The following is a 20,435-nucleotide window of genomic DNA, read 5'->3' on the forward strand; positions in this document are numbered from 1 at the left end:
GTAAATTAGATCCTCAATGGGTGGTCTTCATCATTCTCAGCCTTTGTGGTTTTTGGCTGATTTTTGTGTGTGTGATATGCTGTGAAGTAATTTATTGTATTTATTGTTTTAATACTACAATATTATGGTTGCTCTTGTGGTCATTTTACATAATACAACAATACAGCACTATTTTACTCACAAAATAGTGCTGATACATCGTTTTTCATATAGTGCCTTAAGCCACGTACACGCGCACCGATTGTTGGCCGTGAAATTTCGGCCAACGTCCGATCGGCCGATTGTCTGCTTGTTAGTATGATGCTTCCGACAACCGACTGCGACTTTTCGGCCGAATAAAATCTGGTGTGCATGCTATAAAAGTTTTCTTGGCTGCCACCAGAACGGCCGATTGTTCTTCAGTCAGTACAGATTTCGGCAGACAAAAATGTGATGCGCAAGAGTGGGCATGCTCAAAGAAGAAAAAACACACGGAAAGTAAACCAGAACATGACATCACTTCTGAAGTTGGTTGTTGTTGGCCGACAAAATTCGTGTGCAGTCTAGAGCATTTTTCAACCAACACAACAACACTGGACAAAAGACGGCCGATCGGTCGGCCAACAATCGGTGCGTGTGTACGAGGCATTAGACCAGCCTTTTTCAACCAGGGTGCCGTGGCACACTGGGGTGCTTTGGCAAAATGCCTAAAAATTTCCCAACAATTGTCAACAAACCAGAGTCAAGGCTGCCTTTCTTGTTCCACAAAGCCACAGTGTTTTAATTTGTAGCATTACAAGTTTGGGAATTGTGTTGGCCAGCTGCTAGTGTCCCGACAACTGATAATGGCATAGGTTGATCAGAAGATCGCCAGGCGCCCGAACATCCTTGTTTGCCCCTTACCTGCCCCTCTTAACACTGGGGTTACGTTAGCGGATTGAGGGAGAGAAACTGGGGCAGAATAGAAAAGCTGAAATTAGGGATGCACTGATCCCACTTTTTTGGAACAGATACCGATATCTGGCGTTGTGAAATCGCGGACACCGATCCGGAGCTACACACAAAGCAAGTGGCTGCTGTACAGAGCAAAGCCGCTGCTTCATGTGTACGGCTCCTCCATTCACAGGCGGAGTGCATCTGTTATCACTCCGCCTGTGAGCCGGACCTATACAGGAAGTAGCAACTCCCGTCCCATACTAGTACTGCATCTAGTAAGGGATGGCTGAGCCGTTACCAAGCAAAAAACCGGATTGGCCAGTGGATCGGTCAATGTTACCGATCCATCTAAAATGGCCGTATCGGCGCCGATATCCAATCCGAATATCGGATCCGTGCATCCCTAGCTGAAATGCTAGTCAGTACCTATGTGCAAAGGTACATTGCATTTTTAAGAATAAATCATCTCTAATGTTGGGTGTCCTATGTGTGTGCATGCTACTGCAATATGTAAAACTATTACGTTTTTACGTTTTTAGAATGGGGTGCTTGAGATTGTGCAACATTAAGGGCTCCTTGACAGAAAAAAGGTAGAGAAAACCCTGCCTTAGACCATAAGATTTAGTAATTGCAGTTGGATGTCTCTACCAGTCTGCTAATTGATGTAGACAATGCTCATTACTTTAAAAAAAAAAAAAAATTGGTCCAATGCTTAAGAAAAATGGTCACTAGAAAATTTATCACAGTTTCTTTTTTTTTTTTCTTTTTTTTTAAATTCTGATGGGACAAAGTACATTTGTACATGTAGTATTTTGCCCCATCTTTCTAGGTGCTCTAAAACACTCAATATGATGTTGGACAGGCTGTGGTGTCAGGTGGATGACCTCAGGATCTCGGATTCGGTCAGTCAGAGGAAGCGATGTATTCATTTATAAAATACAAGACTTGCTGGCTGAGTGGCTGAGCAGTGCTTGAGTTGAATTGTTTTAGTCCCCTTTCACACACGGAGTCCGCCGCTTTTCTCAGCGGGGGGGGGGGGGGGAGATGGATGCGCCGATTCCCCCACTGAGCAGGCAGAAGACAGCTGTGTCTCTGCGCTGTGTGCGGAGACACAGCTGTCAGGTCCCCATTCTTCTCTATGGGGGAATCGGATGGGAACAGACCATCTGTCCGTTCTCATCCGATCTGATCCGCCAGACGGATTAAAAATGGTTTCCATCCGTCCGGTTTTGACAGATAAGATGTCAGCGGACATGTCTCCACTGACATCCGATGCCCATAGAGATGCATGGGCCGTCTGTTCAGATCTGCCAAAAAACTGACAGGTGTGAAAGGGGCCTTAGGGATGGGAACAGGGCCGGGACAAGGGGTGGGCAGGAGGGGCGGCTGCCCTGGGCACTGTGGTATCATGTTAAGAAGGGGGGCACCACAAAGATCAAGGTGGGAGGGGGGGTATTTGTGTTGGAAGGGGGCATTTGAGGGGAAGCAGTGAGTAAGTATTGTTTTAGGAGGGGAATTTGGGGTGGGGGGGGTGGTAATAGTGGTGATTTAGGGTGATGATTTGTGCTAGAGGAGTATTTGAGGGGAATTTGTGCTGGCAGGAGGGATTTGAAGTGGGGGCGGGGGGATGTGTACTACAAGGGGAAATTTTAGGGATAGTTTATTTATGCCAGGAGGGTGGACTTTTTTTTTTTTGGGGAGGCATTTGAGCTGGTTGGGGATTTGGGGGATGGGGGGGTTTCAGCAGGGGGGATGATTTGTACTGGGAGGGGGAATGTATGCTTGGGGTGGGTAAGCATGCAGATTAGTGCTCATTGTTTTTCTGGGGGGATTTTTGCTGACACATAATGCTCAAATAACTGGGGTGGGGCGGGGGGCGCAGTTTGGTATATTCGCCCTGGGCTCTAGATGTCCTGACACTGGATGGGAAGTCGTGTACCACTGCCGAAACACAGCGCTGTTTACTGTTTGAAGCTGCTGCTACATACAGTTTATACAGAGCTGACAGCGGCTACATGCATTAGTCAAGTAGAAAGCTGGTTTGGTCAACATAAAAAATTTAGGGCTGGCTCACACCAGTGCAGTGCAGCAGCTGGTGTGCGGTTTGAGCTGGCGCTCCAGTTCAATTGCCAGCCATGCCATGTGAGGCACTGGATTGCTTTTGCATTGCGCTGTGCTGAAAAAAGTTTTTATATGCAGTACTTTTACTTTTTTCCCAGTGCATTGTACCTGCATACCACTGCAATGCAATGGTGAGAACCTGGCACATATGAAACCAGGCATTTTGCTTTGTCCATGCAGTGGAACTGCACTGGAATAGCCGCCCAACAGTCCCAATACATCTGGTGTCAGCCAGCCCTAATGTTGAATGAAACTTGGAATTGTGCTTTAACCACTTGCCGACCAGTCACGTTGACCGTACTGCGGCAAAGTGGCTCGATTCCGTCCAGCGACGTAGACCTACGTCGCTGGACTCCTCCCCCTGTAGGCGGCGCTTGCGTGCCGCCGGAGGCGCGCTCCCGCTGTTTTCAGTCACAGCGGGAGTCGGGCCAGGGGAGGAGTGGTGGTGATCACCGCTGCTCTTCCCCGATCGACGGGGAATAGAGTCTGGAGATCCGCCCGCTTGTGTAAACAAAGCGGGCGGATCTCCTTAGTGACAAACAGTGACAGATTGCAGGGTTCAGCATAGTTGAACCCTCGATCTGTCCTTGTCACACAGTCACCTCCCCCCACACACGTTAGTAAGCACCAGGCATACATTCACCCCTCCCTCTCCAATAAAATTAACCCCTTCCCTGCCAGTGTCATTTTTACAGTAACAGTGCATATTTATAGCACTGATTACTGTAGAAATGTCACTGGTACCCCTAAAAGTGTCAAAAATGTCAGTCAAGGGTCCGATCTGTCCGCCGCAATGTCGCAGTCCCGCAAAAAAAATCGCAGATCGCCGCCATTACTCGTTAAAAAAAAAAAACACCAAAAATGACAAATCTTTCCCTTAGTAAACGCAATAACTTTTGCGCAAACCAATCAAAATACGCTTATTGTGATTTTCTTTTTATCAAACATAGGTAGCAGAAAACAAATTGGCCAAAAATTTAAAAAAAAATTAGATTTTTTACAATTTTTTTTGGGGAATTTCATATAAAAAAAATTTTAAATATTATTTTTTCAAAATAAACGCTCTTTTTTTTTTTTTTGTTTATGGCGCAAAAAGTAAAAATTGCACAGGTGATCAAATACCACCAGAAGAAAGCTCTGTTTGTGGGAAAAAAGGACGTAAATTTTGTTTGGGTATGGCGTTGTACGACCGCGCAATTGTCAGTTAAAATCGCAAAGCGGCAAATCGCAAAAAGTGGCCTGGACGTAAGACAGCAAAATCCTCCGGTGGTAAAGTGGTTAAAGAGATAGAGCTAGAGATGCATAAATGAATACACCCCTTTTGAAAAGTAATGAACACAAGAACAATTTCCAAAAATTTGACAAAACTGAGTTTTAGAATACATTTCCTAGCTCCTTACATGAAAGTAAGGTTAATATAACTTGGACTGCAAAATCTTCAGTTTTCCTCAAATTAGTTGAGGCAAAAATGAATACACCACGACTACTACATCTAGAATTTTTGTATGACCTCCATGATTTGAAAGGACAGCACCAAGAAGTTGGGGACCTACTGAAACATCTCCTATTTTTCAATTCTTCAAGAATTGCCTCTCTTAGAGCCTGGATGCTGGATGGAGAACGATGCTCAACTTTTCTCTTCAGAGTACCCCATAGGTATTCAATTGGGTTCCGATCAGGAGACATACAGTGCATCCGGAAAGTCTTCACAGCGCTGCACTTTTATTTTACAGCTGTATTCCAAAATGGAATACATTTATTTTCCTCAAAATTCTACCAACAATACCCCATAATGACAACGTGAAAGAGGTTTGTTTGAAATCTTGGCAAATTTATTTAAAACAAAAAACAAAACATCCCATGTACATAAATATTCACAGCCTTTGCCACGACACTCAAAATTGAGCTCAGGTGCATCCGGTTTCCACTGATCATCCTTGAGATGTTTCTACACGTTGATTGGAGTCCACATTTCGTAAACTCAGTTGATTGGACATAATTTGGAAAGACACACATCCTTCTATATAAGGTCCCACAGTTAACAGTGCATGTCAGAGCACAAACCAAGCCATGAAGTCCAAGGAATTGCCTGTAGACCTGCGAGACAGGATTGTATTGAGGCACAGATCTGGTGAAGGGTACAGAAAAAGTTTTGCAGCATTGATGGTTCCAATGAGCACAGTGGTCTCCATCATCCGTAAATGAAAGAAGTTTGGAACCACCAGGACTCTTCCTAGAGCCATCTGCAATACCAAACTGAGCGATCAGGGGGAAAAAGGGCCTTAAGCCTCATACACACGCAGCAATTATCGGCCGACCGATCGTCTGTCTTTTGTCCAGAGTGGTGTTTTGTTGGTTGGAATGTGCCTAGACTACACACGTATTTTCTCGCCCGACAAAATTCTACTTCAGAAGTGATGTCATGTGTTGGTTTGCTGTCTTTGTGTTCTTTCTTCTCTGAGCATGCCCAGTCTTGCTCATTTGATTTTTCCCTGTCGAAATCTGTACTGACTGCACGAAAATCGGCCGTGTTTTGACGGCCAACAAAAATTTTATAGCCTGCACACCAGATTTTTTTCGGCCGAAAAGTCGGAGTCTGTTGTCGGAAGCATCATACTAACAAGCTGAAAATCGGCAGATCGGTCGTCGGACGAAAATTCCCTGCCGATTTTCGACGCGTGTGTACAAGGCTTTAGTCAGGGCGGTGACCAATAACACGATTGTCAATTTTGACAGAGCTCCAGCGTTTCTCTGTGGAGAGCAGAGAAACTTCCAGAAGAACCATCTCTGCAGTATTTCACCAATCAGGCCTGTATGGTAGAGTGGCCAGACGGAAGCCACTCCTCGGTAAAAGGCACATTACAGCCTGCCTTGAGTTTGCCAAAATGCCCCCGAAGGACTCTGACCATGAGAAACAAAATCGTCTGGTCTGATGATTCCAAGAGGGAATTCTTTTGCCTGAATGGCAAGCGTCATGTCTGGAGAAAACCAGGCATTGCTTGTCGCCTGGCCAATACCATCCCTACATTGAAGCATGTTGGTGGCAGCATCATGCTGGGGAGATGTTTTTTTAGTGGCAGGAACCGGGTGACTAGTCGGCATTGATGGAAAGATGAAAGAAGCAATGTACAGAGACATCCCTAATAAAACTGCTCCAGAGCGCTCTGGACCTCAGACTGGGACAAAGAATAATCTTCCAACAGGACAACGACCTTAAGCACACAGCCAAGATAACAATGGAGTGGCTACGGGACAACTCAATCTCCTTGAGTGGCCCAGACTTGAACTCGATTGAACATCTCTGGGGAGATTTGAAAATGACCAAAAATAGGTGTGCCAAGCTTGTAACATCATACTTGAAAAGACTTGAGGCTGTAATTGATGCCAAATGTTTTTCGATCTGTATTGTGCAAAGGCTGTGAATACTTATGTACATGGGGTCTGCGTTTGTTTGTTTTTTTTTTTTGAATAAATTTGCAAAGACTTCAAACTTCTTTCACGTTGTTTTTTGTGGGATTGTTTGTAGAATTTCGAGGAACATAATGTATTTAATCCATTGTGGAATAAGGCTGTAACATAACAAAATGTGTCAAAAGCGAAAACGCTGTGAATAATTTCCAGATATGCAACAGTGGCCTTACTGCCGGTTCACACTACTGCGACTTGGGTCGCCTGACAAGTCGTGCTCCATTCTGTGCTATGGGAACCGTTCTAATAGGAGCGACTCTCAAGTCGCTCCGACTTAGAAAAAGGTTCCTGCACTACTTTTGACCGAAGTCGGAGCGACTTGCATTGACTTCCATTATGTGAAGTCCGTGCAAGTCGCGCCAAAGTCGTGGTGCATGGCGACTTCACTAGTCGCCCCCGAAGTCGTGTCGCCATAGTGTGAACCGACTCTTAGATGTGTGTTGGATCATTGTCATGTTAGATAAATATATGGTGACCCAAGGGCACAGAGTGATGGTGGGAATACATCTGTGAATAAATGATACCATCAATGAAATGCAGCTCTCTGACACCAGCAGCACTCATGCAGCCCGACAGAAGGATGCTGCCACCACCGTGCCTTTTTCTTTGTACTCCTCACCTTTGTGACACCATACAGTTTTGAAGCCATCCGTTACAAAAACATTTATCTTGGTCTCCTCACTCCAGAGTACAAAGTCCCCAGTAGTCTACTTTTTCAGCATGGGCCCTGGCAAATTCTAGGCTGGCTTTTTTTTTTTTTGCATGGGCTTTAGGAGAGGCTTCCTTTGTGTACGTGACACGCATGCAATTTCTTTACAGTGGTATGCCGTTTTGTCACCGGAAACCTTCATTCCAGTTTTGCCTTCTACTTTAGCCAACTGCAGTGAACTCGCATGTCGATCTTTTTCAACTCTTCTCAGACGCTCCTGTCAAGGTGTTTTAGTTTTTCATGGAGGTCTCTGGGATGGTTGCAGTTCCATATTAATCTTTTGTATCCGTTTTGCTACAGTATTCTGACTGATATGTAAAGCTTTGCTGTTCTTCTAGCCTTTACCTTTCTTGTGTAAAATCTTTCTTTCCCAGGCCTTGACATTTTCTCTTCCATGTGGTGCCATTGCTGATGGCATGAAATGGGCAGGGGTTTTCTTTAGTAATGCCCTTTTTATAATCTGCTTGACACCTGTTTAATGAATAATTAGACTCGTCTGTAGTTGAATTCTTGTTCGAATTTTCTTGTCTAAAATTTTGCTTTGCTCCTAATGCCTCGTAATCTGACGATCTATCTTTTGCATTTTTTGCATGCTACTAGTAGCGAATTCAACAATGCGTACTAAAGGTATGATTTGATTTTTTATTTTTGTGCGATTCTGGAAAAGCTTTCTGGTTGCGTAGCTGCGTATTGGATGGCACAAAACAAACCATGGCAGCCAGGCTTTTTATGGGTTATTTTCGTGTTTCTGATCATCCGTGGGATTTGTCTCTTCCAGCTCCCTATGTAAAGACATTGGGTAGGGGACAGGTTCTCTCACCTGCCCTCCAATGCAGCTAATCAAGCCCTGATCGTGATTAAATGGCTGTGAAATTGAAAAGTCGGAGTGGCTGAAGGCATAAAATTTGTGAAATAAATGTGCATTGCATAGAATTACCTACATGAAGGGTGTTTTTTTTTTTTTTTTTTCTCCCCCCCTTTGACATATGCTTTTTTTAAGTTCTGTTTATAGGCTTTGCAAGGGTCCATTTACACTAGATGTCATGGGACTGCCCTGGACGGTTATTTCAGTACAGTCCCACTGCATGAAAAGGCAAAATGCCTTGACTGTGTTCCTTGTTCACACTACTGCGTTGGCCGTGGTGTGCAGGCATTATGTCCATAGACACAGAAGGTTATTTATCTTAAAACCACTTTAAATTCATAAATAGGTGAACAATTACAGTAATAGAAGGTGGAATTTAGTTTTTTGAAGGTCTACCTTTTAAATTGGCCAGATGTTTAACTCGCCAGCATCTTCCAAATACTGAATTCCCAGTTTTGTATGGCCAGCCCCTAAATTCCAAACTAAAGCTTTGTACATGCGATCAGATTATTGGACTAATTTTCCTCCGTGTTTTGATGCATACTAGTCTCATATGCGAAGTGAAGAGGTTACTCAACATATGAAATTTCTCGTACGACGAATTTAACTTCAGCAGTGATGTCGTGTTGAATTGTTTTGTATGCATTCTTTCAGTTCCGAGCATGCGTAGTCTTGCTCTTACAATTTTTATTTTTTGACAAACTATACTAGTTGAATGAAAAATTTTATCTACGATAAAAATTTAGAGGTTGTAAACCCATGAAACTTTTTTTTTTTTTTTTTGCTGCAACCTGAAAGAGAAACCCATAATGAGCTAGTATGCATCGCATACTAGCTCATTATGAAATGCTTACCTAAGAACGAGCCCGTGCCACCCGCTCACCTGTATGACGGACGACATGTCCAGTTGCCCGTCTTCCGTGATCGCGGCGTCCGGCCATCTGATTGGCCGGAGCCGCGGTGACGTCACTCCCGCGCACGCGCGCAGGAGCCGACGATCACGGCACGGGGCTCTGAAGAAACGGCACGAGCGGATGTTCCTTCAGAGTGCATGCGCCAGTGACGTCACTGGCTGCATGTAAGGTAAATATCTCCTAAACGGTGCATGTTTAAGAGATATTTACATTACCTATAGGTAAGCCTTAATATAGGCTTATCTATAGGTAAAAGTGTCAGAGGTGGGTTTACTTCCTCTTTAATAGCCTGCACATTTAGCTTTTGTCATGAATCGGCTGTCGAAAGCACCTTACAAACTATCAGCAAATCGGCAGATCCTTCGAGCAATATTTTACTTCCGTTTTTTTTCTTATTTGTACGGGCCTTAAGTGTAATTTACATGAATGCATTGCAATGTAGTATATATTGTCTTGTGTTGACTATTGGAGTGCTGCACCCACCAAATAGTTCTTTAAATTACTTCATTTGTTTTCTCTAGTGGACCAACTATATCCATGGCTGGCAGGATCGATGGGTTGTCCTGAAAAACAACACCTTGAGCTATTATAAGTCAGAAGATGAGACTGAATATGGCTGCAGGGGATCCATCTGTCTCAGCAAAGCTGTTATCACGGTAAGCTTTACTTATCCTAATCTTCCAGTGTGTAATTGCTCTACTACGCAGGCATTTACTAGGCTTCTGTTTGTAATTTAAACTTGCCACTCTAAGGCAGGCCATACATTATGCAATTTTCTTTCCTTCAACCAGGGGTTGAGGAAAAGAAAATTGCTCAATTCTCCTATCGGCACAGTCGGAGCCATTTCTGTCAAGTTGTGGTGTGCTGTGTTTTTTTTTTTTTTTTTCTTCTTTTTAGCACTGAGAAAGAGCTTTTAGATTTTAAAATAGTGTATATAGGGCAACATTCCAATTTCCCAATGTTTGCTACTCATTGCCCTCCAAGACCTACATGAAGACCCCTGCAACACGCTCAATAAGAGTCTCTAGAATCCAGGATCTATTATGCTCACCTTCTACAGATTCCAGACAAATGTTGTATGTCGGATACGCTGTATTGTACATGTAAGCGCAGGTTGCTTCATTGTTATACTGTTTACTCCAGCGTGGAGAGATTTAGCCTTTCTGCTCTTCACATCGGAAATGTTTTCTGTAATTGACACAATATAGTCTTTTCTGTGTCTGTGTTTTATGTTTGAAAATGAGTAAAACTTTATTCTTGGGGGGGGGGGGGAAAGTGTGTGTATAGAACAGGTTACTGGTCACAAATGTTTTTTATCTAGTGAAAGTATTTAAATGAAGCAAAAAATGCAATCTGTACCCGTAGCACCCTCCTAGGTAGGTGCTAGAGAGAAAGTATAGTTTTGAGTCCTGTCTGCTTACCAGAAGGATTGCAGGTAAATCTAGATTCTTTGCCTACCAGAGAGCAGGATCTGTTAGTGAGGTGTGCTCAGGTACAACTTATTCTGTCTGCAGAGTGTTTCACACTGGTCCAATAGGGAGGCACATTGAACAGTGGGAGGAAAGCTGACAAATGAGTACACAGGGGTTTAATACAGCCCTGGTGTTTTGGCAGAGGAAAAGTGCCTATGTGCATGCTGGGATACTGTAAAAGCCAAGAGCACATGTGCTAGTGGTCTTTCGGCTGGATAGCGGAGCCCAGGAGGGGGGGGGGGCTGCTGCCTCCTCTGTAGAGGTGCCATGCGGCCTCGGGTAGTCGGCCTGAGGAGTGCTAGGAGGAACTGAACCCAGAGGTCCAGTGAAGCTGAATGAAAGGGGATACACTGGAGGATCAGATTCTGCAGTACAGGGAGTACAGATCGGTGTCAAGGGGCCTGACCTGAGGGGGGCCACCCCTGGCTAGAAGTCAGTGGACAGGTGTCGGTAAAGGGGATGCTAGTAAGTGTCCTGAAGATGTAGTTTACCAAGTATGTTGCTGGAGAGAAAAGAGGAAGAAGACCTAACCCTTTCCATATATGTGGCAGTATGGGTTAAGCAGTGCAGCTGCTTCCACAAGCAACCTGGTGAGGCCAAGCGAGAGTTGTCCTTATCCATTGTGAATAGTTACACTTGGAGTATCCCACTATTCCCTTCTCCCATCCAAGTTCCACAATAAAACCAAAGGACTGGACTGTTTTTGTGACGAGCCATCGGGAGTAAGGAGCGAATGTGTGAACTGTACCCCAAGTGACTGTGCTAGTAATCAGAGGAGGCGCAACAAGTCATCATACAGCAGGCCCTACGGAGACAGTGCTATGAACCATACACTTTTTTTTTTTTTCTTCTCTGAAGGACCCGTCACATTCTTGCTTGGTACTCCAATGAATTATCAACAATTCAGAGAACTTTGCAAGCAAGAGCAGTCAACCAGCTCTCAAGTCGTCTTGTGCTGGACAAACTGTGAAACCTCACACCTAGTCTGTAAGAATTAACTGTTTTTCCAGCACAACCTAACCTTTCATTTGGTTAACTCCTCCTCTGTAAAGTTTTCTCTGCTTGTAAAATGTTAGATGAGTTTTAAAGAGAAGCTTCAGCCATGTACCCAAACTGTTGCTGCTGACTTTTAATATTAGGACACTTACTGTCCAGGATTTCAGCGGTGTCTTCCCCCCTAGCCGATATTTCAATGGACTCAGGTGCTGCCATCGCCACTTCGTGTAAGAGAAACTGTCAGTGAAACCTGGCGGCTTTAAGCTGGTTTCCTACTGCGCATGTGCTAAGTGCTCTGCGCTTTGTGAATGGCTCAACCCCCCCCCCCCCCCAAAAGGTGTCAAATGTGGCAGTGAGGGGGAGGCAAATAAGTGGAACTTGCCCTTTTGGGTGAAGCTGAAGTTTAGATGAGAATTTATCCAGCCTGGACTGATGTAGATATGCATATCTCGTACCTGAATGATGACCTGTGAAAGCTGCAAATCACTGTAGTAGTTTCTGCTACAGTGATGGCAACACTCTTTGGGTTCAGCGATGTGACTGCCCTCCTGCATAATTACCACAGGGGTTACTTGCTTGGTGCTGCTCTCCTTCACAGAATACCTTGATTTATTTTTTCCAATAAATACAAGACGTTCTCTGATTGGAACTGGAAGACTACTACAGTGATTTGCATCTTTCACAGGGCATTGCTCATACTTTGGTTCAAGCTGGGCCAATGTAAATATGCAATTAAATTCATACTCAAACAGCAGCTTTACAGGGAGTTATGTTGAAGATATTCTGCCCTTAAACCACAGATTGAGGTACCCACACCAGTGCTGATTATCATCTGATTGACAGCAAATCTTAGGAACAATAATGGATCTCTAGGAAATTATGCTGGCCCGTGCAGAGCCGGAGGAGCATAGGTGCCAGGAGCTGAACTTTTGAAAGGTTTTAGATCATTGAATCCTGAGCAGGTTAAGCCAGTTACACCCAAAGTGATATGGTTTAATTTAAATTAATTTTTGATTGATGAAAAATCCTTCTTCTTTTTAGGTATCCATCTCCTAAAGTCATGATTAGATAATTGATTGTGTTTATTGCAAAATAAGAATTGAAATTTTGAGTCCTGGGTCACACTTGTGCGATGCGTGAAGGCTGCGAATTTGCAGCCTGTTCCCGCATCGCAAACGCACATCTGGCAGTTCACACTGCCATATGCGATACACAGGGGGTTTCAATGAAATGTTAACGACACCCCCAGTTTGATCGCATATCGCAGTGCGATCTGACAGTTCGCACAGGATCGGATCGCACAAGTGTGAACCACTGTGCGATCCGATCCTGATGCGGCTGGAAAAAAGGGTCCTGTGCGTGTTTGCTGCAGATACAGTGCGAATTCAGCCATACAAAGTGTATGGCTGAATTTGCATCTGCACCTCCAATCGCATGTAATGAAGGAGCAGTGCGCTCCGAATTACATGCGAACGGGGCACTCGCAGAAATGTGAACCGGCCCTAAAAAGTTCTTCCTTTTTTTTTTTTTTTTTTTTTTTTTTTTTTTTTTTTTTTTTTTTCAAAATCATACTTGGCTAGGTGGATGCAGCATCAGTCCAAAGACTGAGAACGATCAAAGACTGCTGATTGCTCTGTTCTCTGAGCTCTATGAGCAGAGAGCCGGTTAACAAGAGTTCCTGTGATGTACAGAAGTACAGCCAAATGAACTGGGCGGATTACTGAATGATGCCTGCTGCTGCAGGTATCATTCAGATAACAACATTTTTTTTTTTTTTTTAGCCAGCGATTCCCTGCACAGTAAGAACAATCATAGCGGCTATTCGGCCGCTTGATCGTACTTGCAGGCGTTGGCAGGGCATGTCCATCCCCCCCCCCCCACCCCTCTCCCACCGCCTTCCGGTGCTTCTACTGGCTTGCCCGTGCAATCGGCGAGCCAGAGCAGGAATCTGTCAGCAGCAGAAGTACACCATAGAGAATACCAAGGACCAGATGGTCCCTGGCATCACTGACTCTCGGAAGCCTGGGCGCAACATAATGTAATGGCAGTTGTCAATACTGCCGTAATCTCAGTTTCATAGCCAAGATTTTTATTTAATTAAAGGATTAAGTGTAAAAAAATAAATTTATGGAAAAAAAAAAAGGTGCCCCTATCCCCACGTGCTCGAACGCAGAAGCGAACGCATACGTACGTCGTGGCCACATATGTACACAGCATTTAATACCTACATGTGAGGTATTGCCGAGAACGTTGGGAGTGAGAGCTACAAGGCTAGCTCAGGACCTACTCTGTAACTGTAAACTGGTAACTTTTAAAGCATTGCCCATGGAGATTTTTAGGTACCAACGTTTTGGCGCTATTCTATGAGTGTGTTTAAATTGTGACATGTTGGGTATCGATTTGCTTGGCGTAACATCACCTTTCACATTATACCAAAAAATCGGATTAACTTTAGTGGTGGTTTTTCTTTTTTTTTTTTTTTTTTTTTTTTTTTTTTCTTTCAAAAAAAAGTGTTTGAAAAATTGCTGCACAAATACTGTGTGACATAAAAAGTTGCAATGACTGCCATTTTATTCCCTAGGATCTCTGGTTAAAAAAAAAAAAAAAAAAAAAAGTTTTTGAGGGTTCTGAGTAATTTTCTACCAATAAAATGATGAATTTTACATGTAGGAGCTGAGTGCCAGGATTGGCCCAGTATGGAAGTTGTAAAAATGAGTCAACAAATATTCCTTAATCATTGCCTGTACAGCTTTTAAAGAGCTGTTTTTTTTTTTTTTTTTTTTTTTTTTTTTTTCCCCCTCTCTCCCCCCTTCCCTATCTGTAATTTGTTCCTTGGATCAACTGTTGAACTTTGTCACCCATGTTGAAGACAAGCAATAGCAGTTTCCTAACAATACTTTACCATTATCAGTGTACTTGACTTTTATTGCCTTGATCTTCGCTAGAGTTTCTGGTTTTTCTTCATATTTCACCTGTTTGTTAGATCAACTATTCTAAATATTTATTAGGGGTTCTTTGGAATAAAATGCCTGTGACCACTTCTCAAGTACAAAACATATTTTATGTATACCACAATCAATAATTTTATTTCTTTTTTTTTTTTTTTTTTTTTGTATAACCGTTTATTTTTTATTGTCTGTTATGCAGGGCTGTGTCAGTTTCCAAAGCATGTCACTTAGTGTAAAAAACAAAGTGAGAAAGTATGTTCCCACTGGTGACGCATGCATTCCGCAAGGATGTTCCTCCTCTCTGCCACTATTGTGCACACAAGCAGCTGTTTTGCATGTGAGGGTTCTGCTTCCAGCCGCTGTCAATCAAGACCGTAGGGCTGGGCAGAGGGCCTGACGGTTAAATAGATCACCTGTAATACAGAACAGTGTCCTGTATCAAAAGAGAAAGCGAGGATATGCAAACTCGCCACATCAGTAGGTCTGCTTTAGTGCTTTCCAACTGAAAAAGTGAAAACTTGCGGGAACACCAGATATTTGGGAGAAGTTGCAGCATTAAAAATTGGAAAGAGGCTGTATTTACAGTACATTAGGGCTGTAACGATTTTTTTCATAATTGATTAGTTGGCCGATTTTATTGTTTCGATTAATTGGATAAAAACCTTAAAAGTGTGGAGTATAATTTAGTTGATAAAAAAAAAAAAGCAATTTCTTCTTAAATATCTATATGCAGGGGTAAATATAAATAACCAACTATATGGTTAGGGAGCAAAATATCTAATACACTCTGAGAATAACAGGTAGAAGAGATATACTGTATATACTATTAGAGGTTGAATCTGGTAAATATCATCAGACTCAGATCAAATTTTTTAAAGAAAATTTATTTTATTTTTTAAGACGGTTTTGGCCATACAAAAACAATGTCTTCCTTCAAATGTTTTAAGAAAGTTAGTTCGTTCCATTTTCTAATAATTAGTGGGGTCAAATAGTTTGTTTTCAACCACAGTGATGGTAAAAGCAGAATAGAAAACTTCCTGGTCAAAGGAATTTTCAGTCTATGTGGTTTTCATTCAGAAATTACATTTTAAACTCGAATGTTAAAAGGAAGTGAAATCTTTCAAACATGCATTCATTCACGAATGTACAAAGATTTTTCGTATAAATATTCTCGTCTGAATATTCTCATCTGAAAATCGATACATGTATGGCCAGCATAAGGCTTGATTCACATCTATGCAGTTTGCTTATGATCCGCTTCTGCAGTGCTTTTTGCTGTGCATTTTTTGCACATGCAATTTTGCAGCGATTTTGCATTTTATGTTTTTTTTTTTTTTTTTTTTACCATTTGTTGGGCAGATTAAAAAACGCAAGTCTGTTGAAGCAAAAAACACAGTTTTTTGCGTTGAAAAAATTGACACTTTTCATATACGCAGCGGCTGAAAAAAGCATTGATTTGAAAGTGTCCCATAGGACACAATGTTAAATGAACTGTAGTACGTTTCTGCAAAAAGCACCGAAAAAATGCATGGGTTTGAACCTAGTCCTTTTATAGTACAAAAAGAGCAGATAATTGCTGCTATAAGGGGTTAATTTATACTGTGAAAAAGTGAAAGTAATAACCATATTGGGGGTGGGGGGATGTCTTCCCTGGTTTCCCGACCTGTGGACTTCTCTGGTACAAGACAAGTGGGTCCACAAAGTCATTTGGTCTGGTTACAAGATTGAGTTTTGCTCTTGTTCCCCAGCAAGGTTCTTTCCTTCCAGCTTGCGCTTGTCCTGGACTGCTTACAGGGTCTGTCTGGGGGTGGTAAAAGACCTGTTGCTTCAAGGGGGGATTGTCCCGGTTCTGAAAATCGACTGGGGAAAATCCTTCCTCCACTTGCATTGGACAGTGGTCACCACGGATGCCAGCCTGTCCAGCAACACTGGAAAATCCAAACTACCGATCAATGTCTTGGCGGATTACCTCAGTCGGCAGGCATTCGACCAAGGGGAGTACTCTCTTCATCCGGAGGGTTTTCATCAGTTGTCTCTCCAGTGGGGCATCCCCGAGGTGGGTCTGTTGGCGTCTCGGCTCAACAGAAAGGTGCAGAGGTTTCTGATTTTTGACACTGGATCCTCTGGCGGACGCAACAGACGTGGCTCCGAGGGGTCAGTATCGCCTGATTTACACCTTTCCTCCTCCTCAAAGTATCGAGGCAGAAGGGATTTCGGTTATCTTAGTGGTTTCGGAGTGGCCTCGACTGGCTTGATACGCCGATCTGGTGTGGCTGGTCACCAACGTTCCTTGGAAGCTTCCTCTAAGGGAGGATCTGCTTTTCCAAGGACTCTTCTTCCATCCTGCTTTATAGTCGCTGGCTTTGACGGCTTGGCTGTTGAACGATCGGTGCTGAGGGATAGAGGTTTATCCGATTCTGGTATTACTAAAATCCACTTCTAGGAAGATCTACCATAGTAGATTGAAGACTTGCATTGTGTGGTGTAAGTCTCTTGGGGTTCATCCTCGCTCCTTCTCAGTGGCTCGGATCTTGACCTGCCTTCAACGGGAAGGGGTTTGAAAAGAAATTGGCCTTGAGTACCACCAAGGGCCAGGTGTAGGGCTTTGGCGGTCTTCTTCCAACGACCTTTGGCCACACACTTCCTCGTGTGTTCCTTTCTTCAGGGTGTGTCCGACATTTTAGTTCCTCCAGTGCGGTCTCCGTTGCCCCCTTGAGACCTCAATTTTGATGCTTTCGGCTCTCCAGAAACCTCCCTTTTGAGAATCTTCGGTAATTTCCCTTGCTATTGCTGTCCCAGAAGGTGGCCTTTTTGGTCGCCATCACCTCTGCACGCAGTGTGTCAGAACTGGTGGCGTTATCCCTGTTCACCTTACCTGGTGATTCAGAGATCAGGTGGTTCTTCGCCCTGTAGTCGTTCCTTCCAAAGGTTGTCTCCGATTTTCATTTTTAAATGAAGACCTTGTGTTGCCTTCCCTGTGTCCCAGGCCTAAACATCCAAAGGACATTGCCTTGCATGCCTTGAATGTGGTGTGGGCAATTAGGATGTACCTGGCAGCTATGGAGTCTTTCAGGAAGTCAGACTTTGTGCTCACAGATGGTCCTTGAAAAGGGTTGGCCGCTTCCTCTGACCATTTCCAGATGGCTCAGACCCAGTGATTCAGACCTTGTCCATCAAGGGTCAGGTTCCTCCTTTCCCTGTTTAAAGGTGCACTCTACTAAGGCGCTTAGTGCCTCCTGGCCCTTCTATCATCAGGTGTCAGTGACGCAGGTTTGCAAGGCGGCCACCTGGTCGTCCGGTGCACAATTTCACAAAATTTTATAAAGTGGATGTGTGACATCTGCGAATGCTTCTTTTGGCCGCAAGGTTTTGCAGGCTGCTGTTGAGAGGACCTGAGCCTCTTGAGGGTGTATTGTTTAAGTGTATTTTTTTTTTTTGCCTTTCCCACCTCTCCATGTTTTTAACACTGCTTTGGGACGTCGCAATGATTAAGAAGATCAATAGTGGTGTCCGTCCAATGAACGAAAGAGAATCTGATTTTTGACTTACCATAAAATCCATTTCTCTGATCATTAACAGACACAGCACCCACCCCTCTGTGGAGTTGTAGTTCTGACACTGCTTGTAACCAAACTGAGTACCTATAGCAGAGAGAGGAAGTATATCCCCTGGCACTGCCTATAGGCGTAGCCAGACTTTTTTTATTTTTATTTCTGCCCAGTGTCCTACTCCTGTAGGGGGCAGTATAACCCAATGGTTAAGACTATCGTGAGCTTTGTCCGTCAATGAACATCAGAGAAATGGGATTTTACGGTCCAAAATCCCATTTTTTTTTTTTTGGGCTGTCCTCAAAGTAATAAAGGGGAAATCTTCCAATGGGGACTCTGGGGGTCCCGCAGAGATTCCCTTTTTTTTTCTTTTTTTTTCCAGCCATTTTTCAGGAAATTTCTCACTTCCTGATTTTGCTATGGGACAGGAAGTGAAGGTAAATCTCCCTGTTGGGACAAAGGGCAAAAATAAACCTTGCAGGAGTTATCTTCCCTTACTCCATCAAAAATGGGGGGGGGGGGGGGGGGGGAGCGAAGTTTTGCCAATAGTTATATTTGAATTTGTCTTGTTTGATGCAATCATGTCAGTAGTTGCGTTTGCAGTAAGAAAAGCGAAATGACACTCAGGCTTTATTTTGATGCAAAGGCTTTTTCCCATAGCAGACAGTGCAATATTATTTTTTTTTTTTTTAATGTTTATTTCAGCAGTCCTACTTATGAAGAAAAACTTATGATTGGATTCTGCATGGGATTGGATTATCCAAAGACAGTTTAGGAGCTCTTCAGTTTATATTATAGAAACTAGCAGGATGTTTTACTTAACACCTGTCATGAGAATTATGGGGTTGCCATTTCTGCCTTTGTATTTTAATTTTTTTTTTGCATACATATTAGTTACCTGGCTCTGTCTGGCATCAGTGCTTTTGAGTCATAGTCATAGACCTGGAACAAGTATGCAACAAATAGGAGTTGGATAGGAAGGAAGAACTCCTTTGATCTAGACTAAAATAAAAAAATTGTGGTTCCCCTTTGGGTGGGACTTTTTAGGCACTGTTACATCAAAAATTGCACAATTGTATATATTAGAAAACTAGTTTGGGATGTGGCACTTAAGGGATCACTCCACATGAACTACTAATGTTTGATCCAGAACAGTGACATCAAAGTGTTTTGAATTTGCATGCGGAATTGGGGTGATTGTGCCCATGGTTTAAAACGCCCAGATGTGAATGCAGCCTAAGCCTTGGTTCACACTACTGCAATGTGGGAACCAGAGCGATTATGTGCGGGTTCCATATCGCATCTTCCCTGCAAGCAGTTCACACTGCCTTCTGCGAACTACTGCGGGTGTCCATACAAAGTTAATGACACCCCCCCGCCAGATGGGTTTGCGGATCGTAGTGTGAACTGTGAATTCGGACAGGAATAGGATTGCATGAATGTTAACACTCGTGATCCAATTCCATTTCGAGAACAAAGTTTTTGCACCTTTTTCGTTAATCCAATGCCAGTTCAGCCATACAGTTGTATGGCTGAATTCGCATTGCACAGACAATGCATTTGATCTGCACAGCAATGCAGTGCGAATCACATGCAATGTCTGTTTTTGCAATAGTGTGAACCCAGGCTTAGAGTGCAAACAAAGTATCCACTGATGGAAAGGAAACTGCCAGTCTTTGTCAACCTACTTAATCTGGTCAGGACAAGATCACTTTACAGAGCAACTCCACTTTTGTTGAGGAAAAAAACATTCCCCTCTCAGTGATCTCTGTACATTATAAGGATCTTAACAAACTTTGTTGCAGATTCCTACCTTTTTATTATTCTGAAGAAATCATTTTGTTCCTCTGTGCTGAGTGGGTCAAATGGGAGTGGTTTCATAGTTATTTATCAGCTGTGGCAGTTGCAGGGCTCTAATGAGGAAAGCTGCTGGGTCTGCATCACTTTAGACGTGTTCCTATTGGGTGTATCACCAAAAATGAAATTTTTGTTGCAGGGGATGCCGGAAATCTGACTTGTATTTTAGGCAGACTTATGGGAAAATTGGTGAGCCAATCACACAAGCCGGAAATGATGTTTCAGTGGGGTGATCAGTATACTTTCTGTATACAGAACACCTACAGGTAGCCATATTGCATTTTCAGAAAAATACAACAGCTGCAGATTGAAAAGGAAAGGTACCTGTTTGTGTTTACCAAGAAATTTAATAAATAGTTTGAAAGGTAATTTTTAATAACATTCAATTACATTATGATTTGTGTCACAATTGTATACGCTATATATATTTTTTCCCCATGAAAGTGGAGTTACCCTTTAAAGTGAACCTGTACCTTGCCACAGAGTAAAGCAACCTTTTTTTAATGCAGACTTACACAAGCCTATATTCTTAGCTTCCAATGGCTCTTACTTCTCTGATCAGCTGGCAGTAGTGAAAGGAAAGCTCTGTTAGCTAGAGATGTAGCTTACACAGGTTTATAGC

The 20,435-nt window shown here is 43.1% G+C and overlaps 1 protein-coding gene across 2 annotated transcripts in view; it reads left to right on the forward strand.

Annotated features, from left to right (window-relative positions):
* CERT1 (ceramide transporter 1) overlaps positions 1-20,435 on the forward strand; it is a gene marked incomplete at its 3' end in the record, with an annotated part of 197,219 nt that overhangs the window by 16,653 nt on the left and 160,131 nt on the right. For both annotated transcript variants that reach the window (XM_082258739.1, XM_082258740.1), the window contains exon 2: positions 9,514-9,648. In XM_082258739.1, coding sequence (XP_082114865.1) covers positions 9,514-9,648 — 135 coding nt within the window. The remainder of the gene's footprint in view (positions 1-9,513; positions 9,649-20,435) is intronic.

The sequence above is a fragment of the Pelophylax lessonae genome (assembly GCF_965119305.1).
Source record: "Pelophylax lessonae genome assembly, chromosome: 1".
NCBI classification, from domain to species: domain Eukaryota; kingdom Metazoa; phylum Chordata; class Amphibia; order Anura; family Ranidae; genus Pelophylax; species Pelophylax lessonae.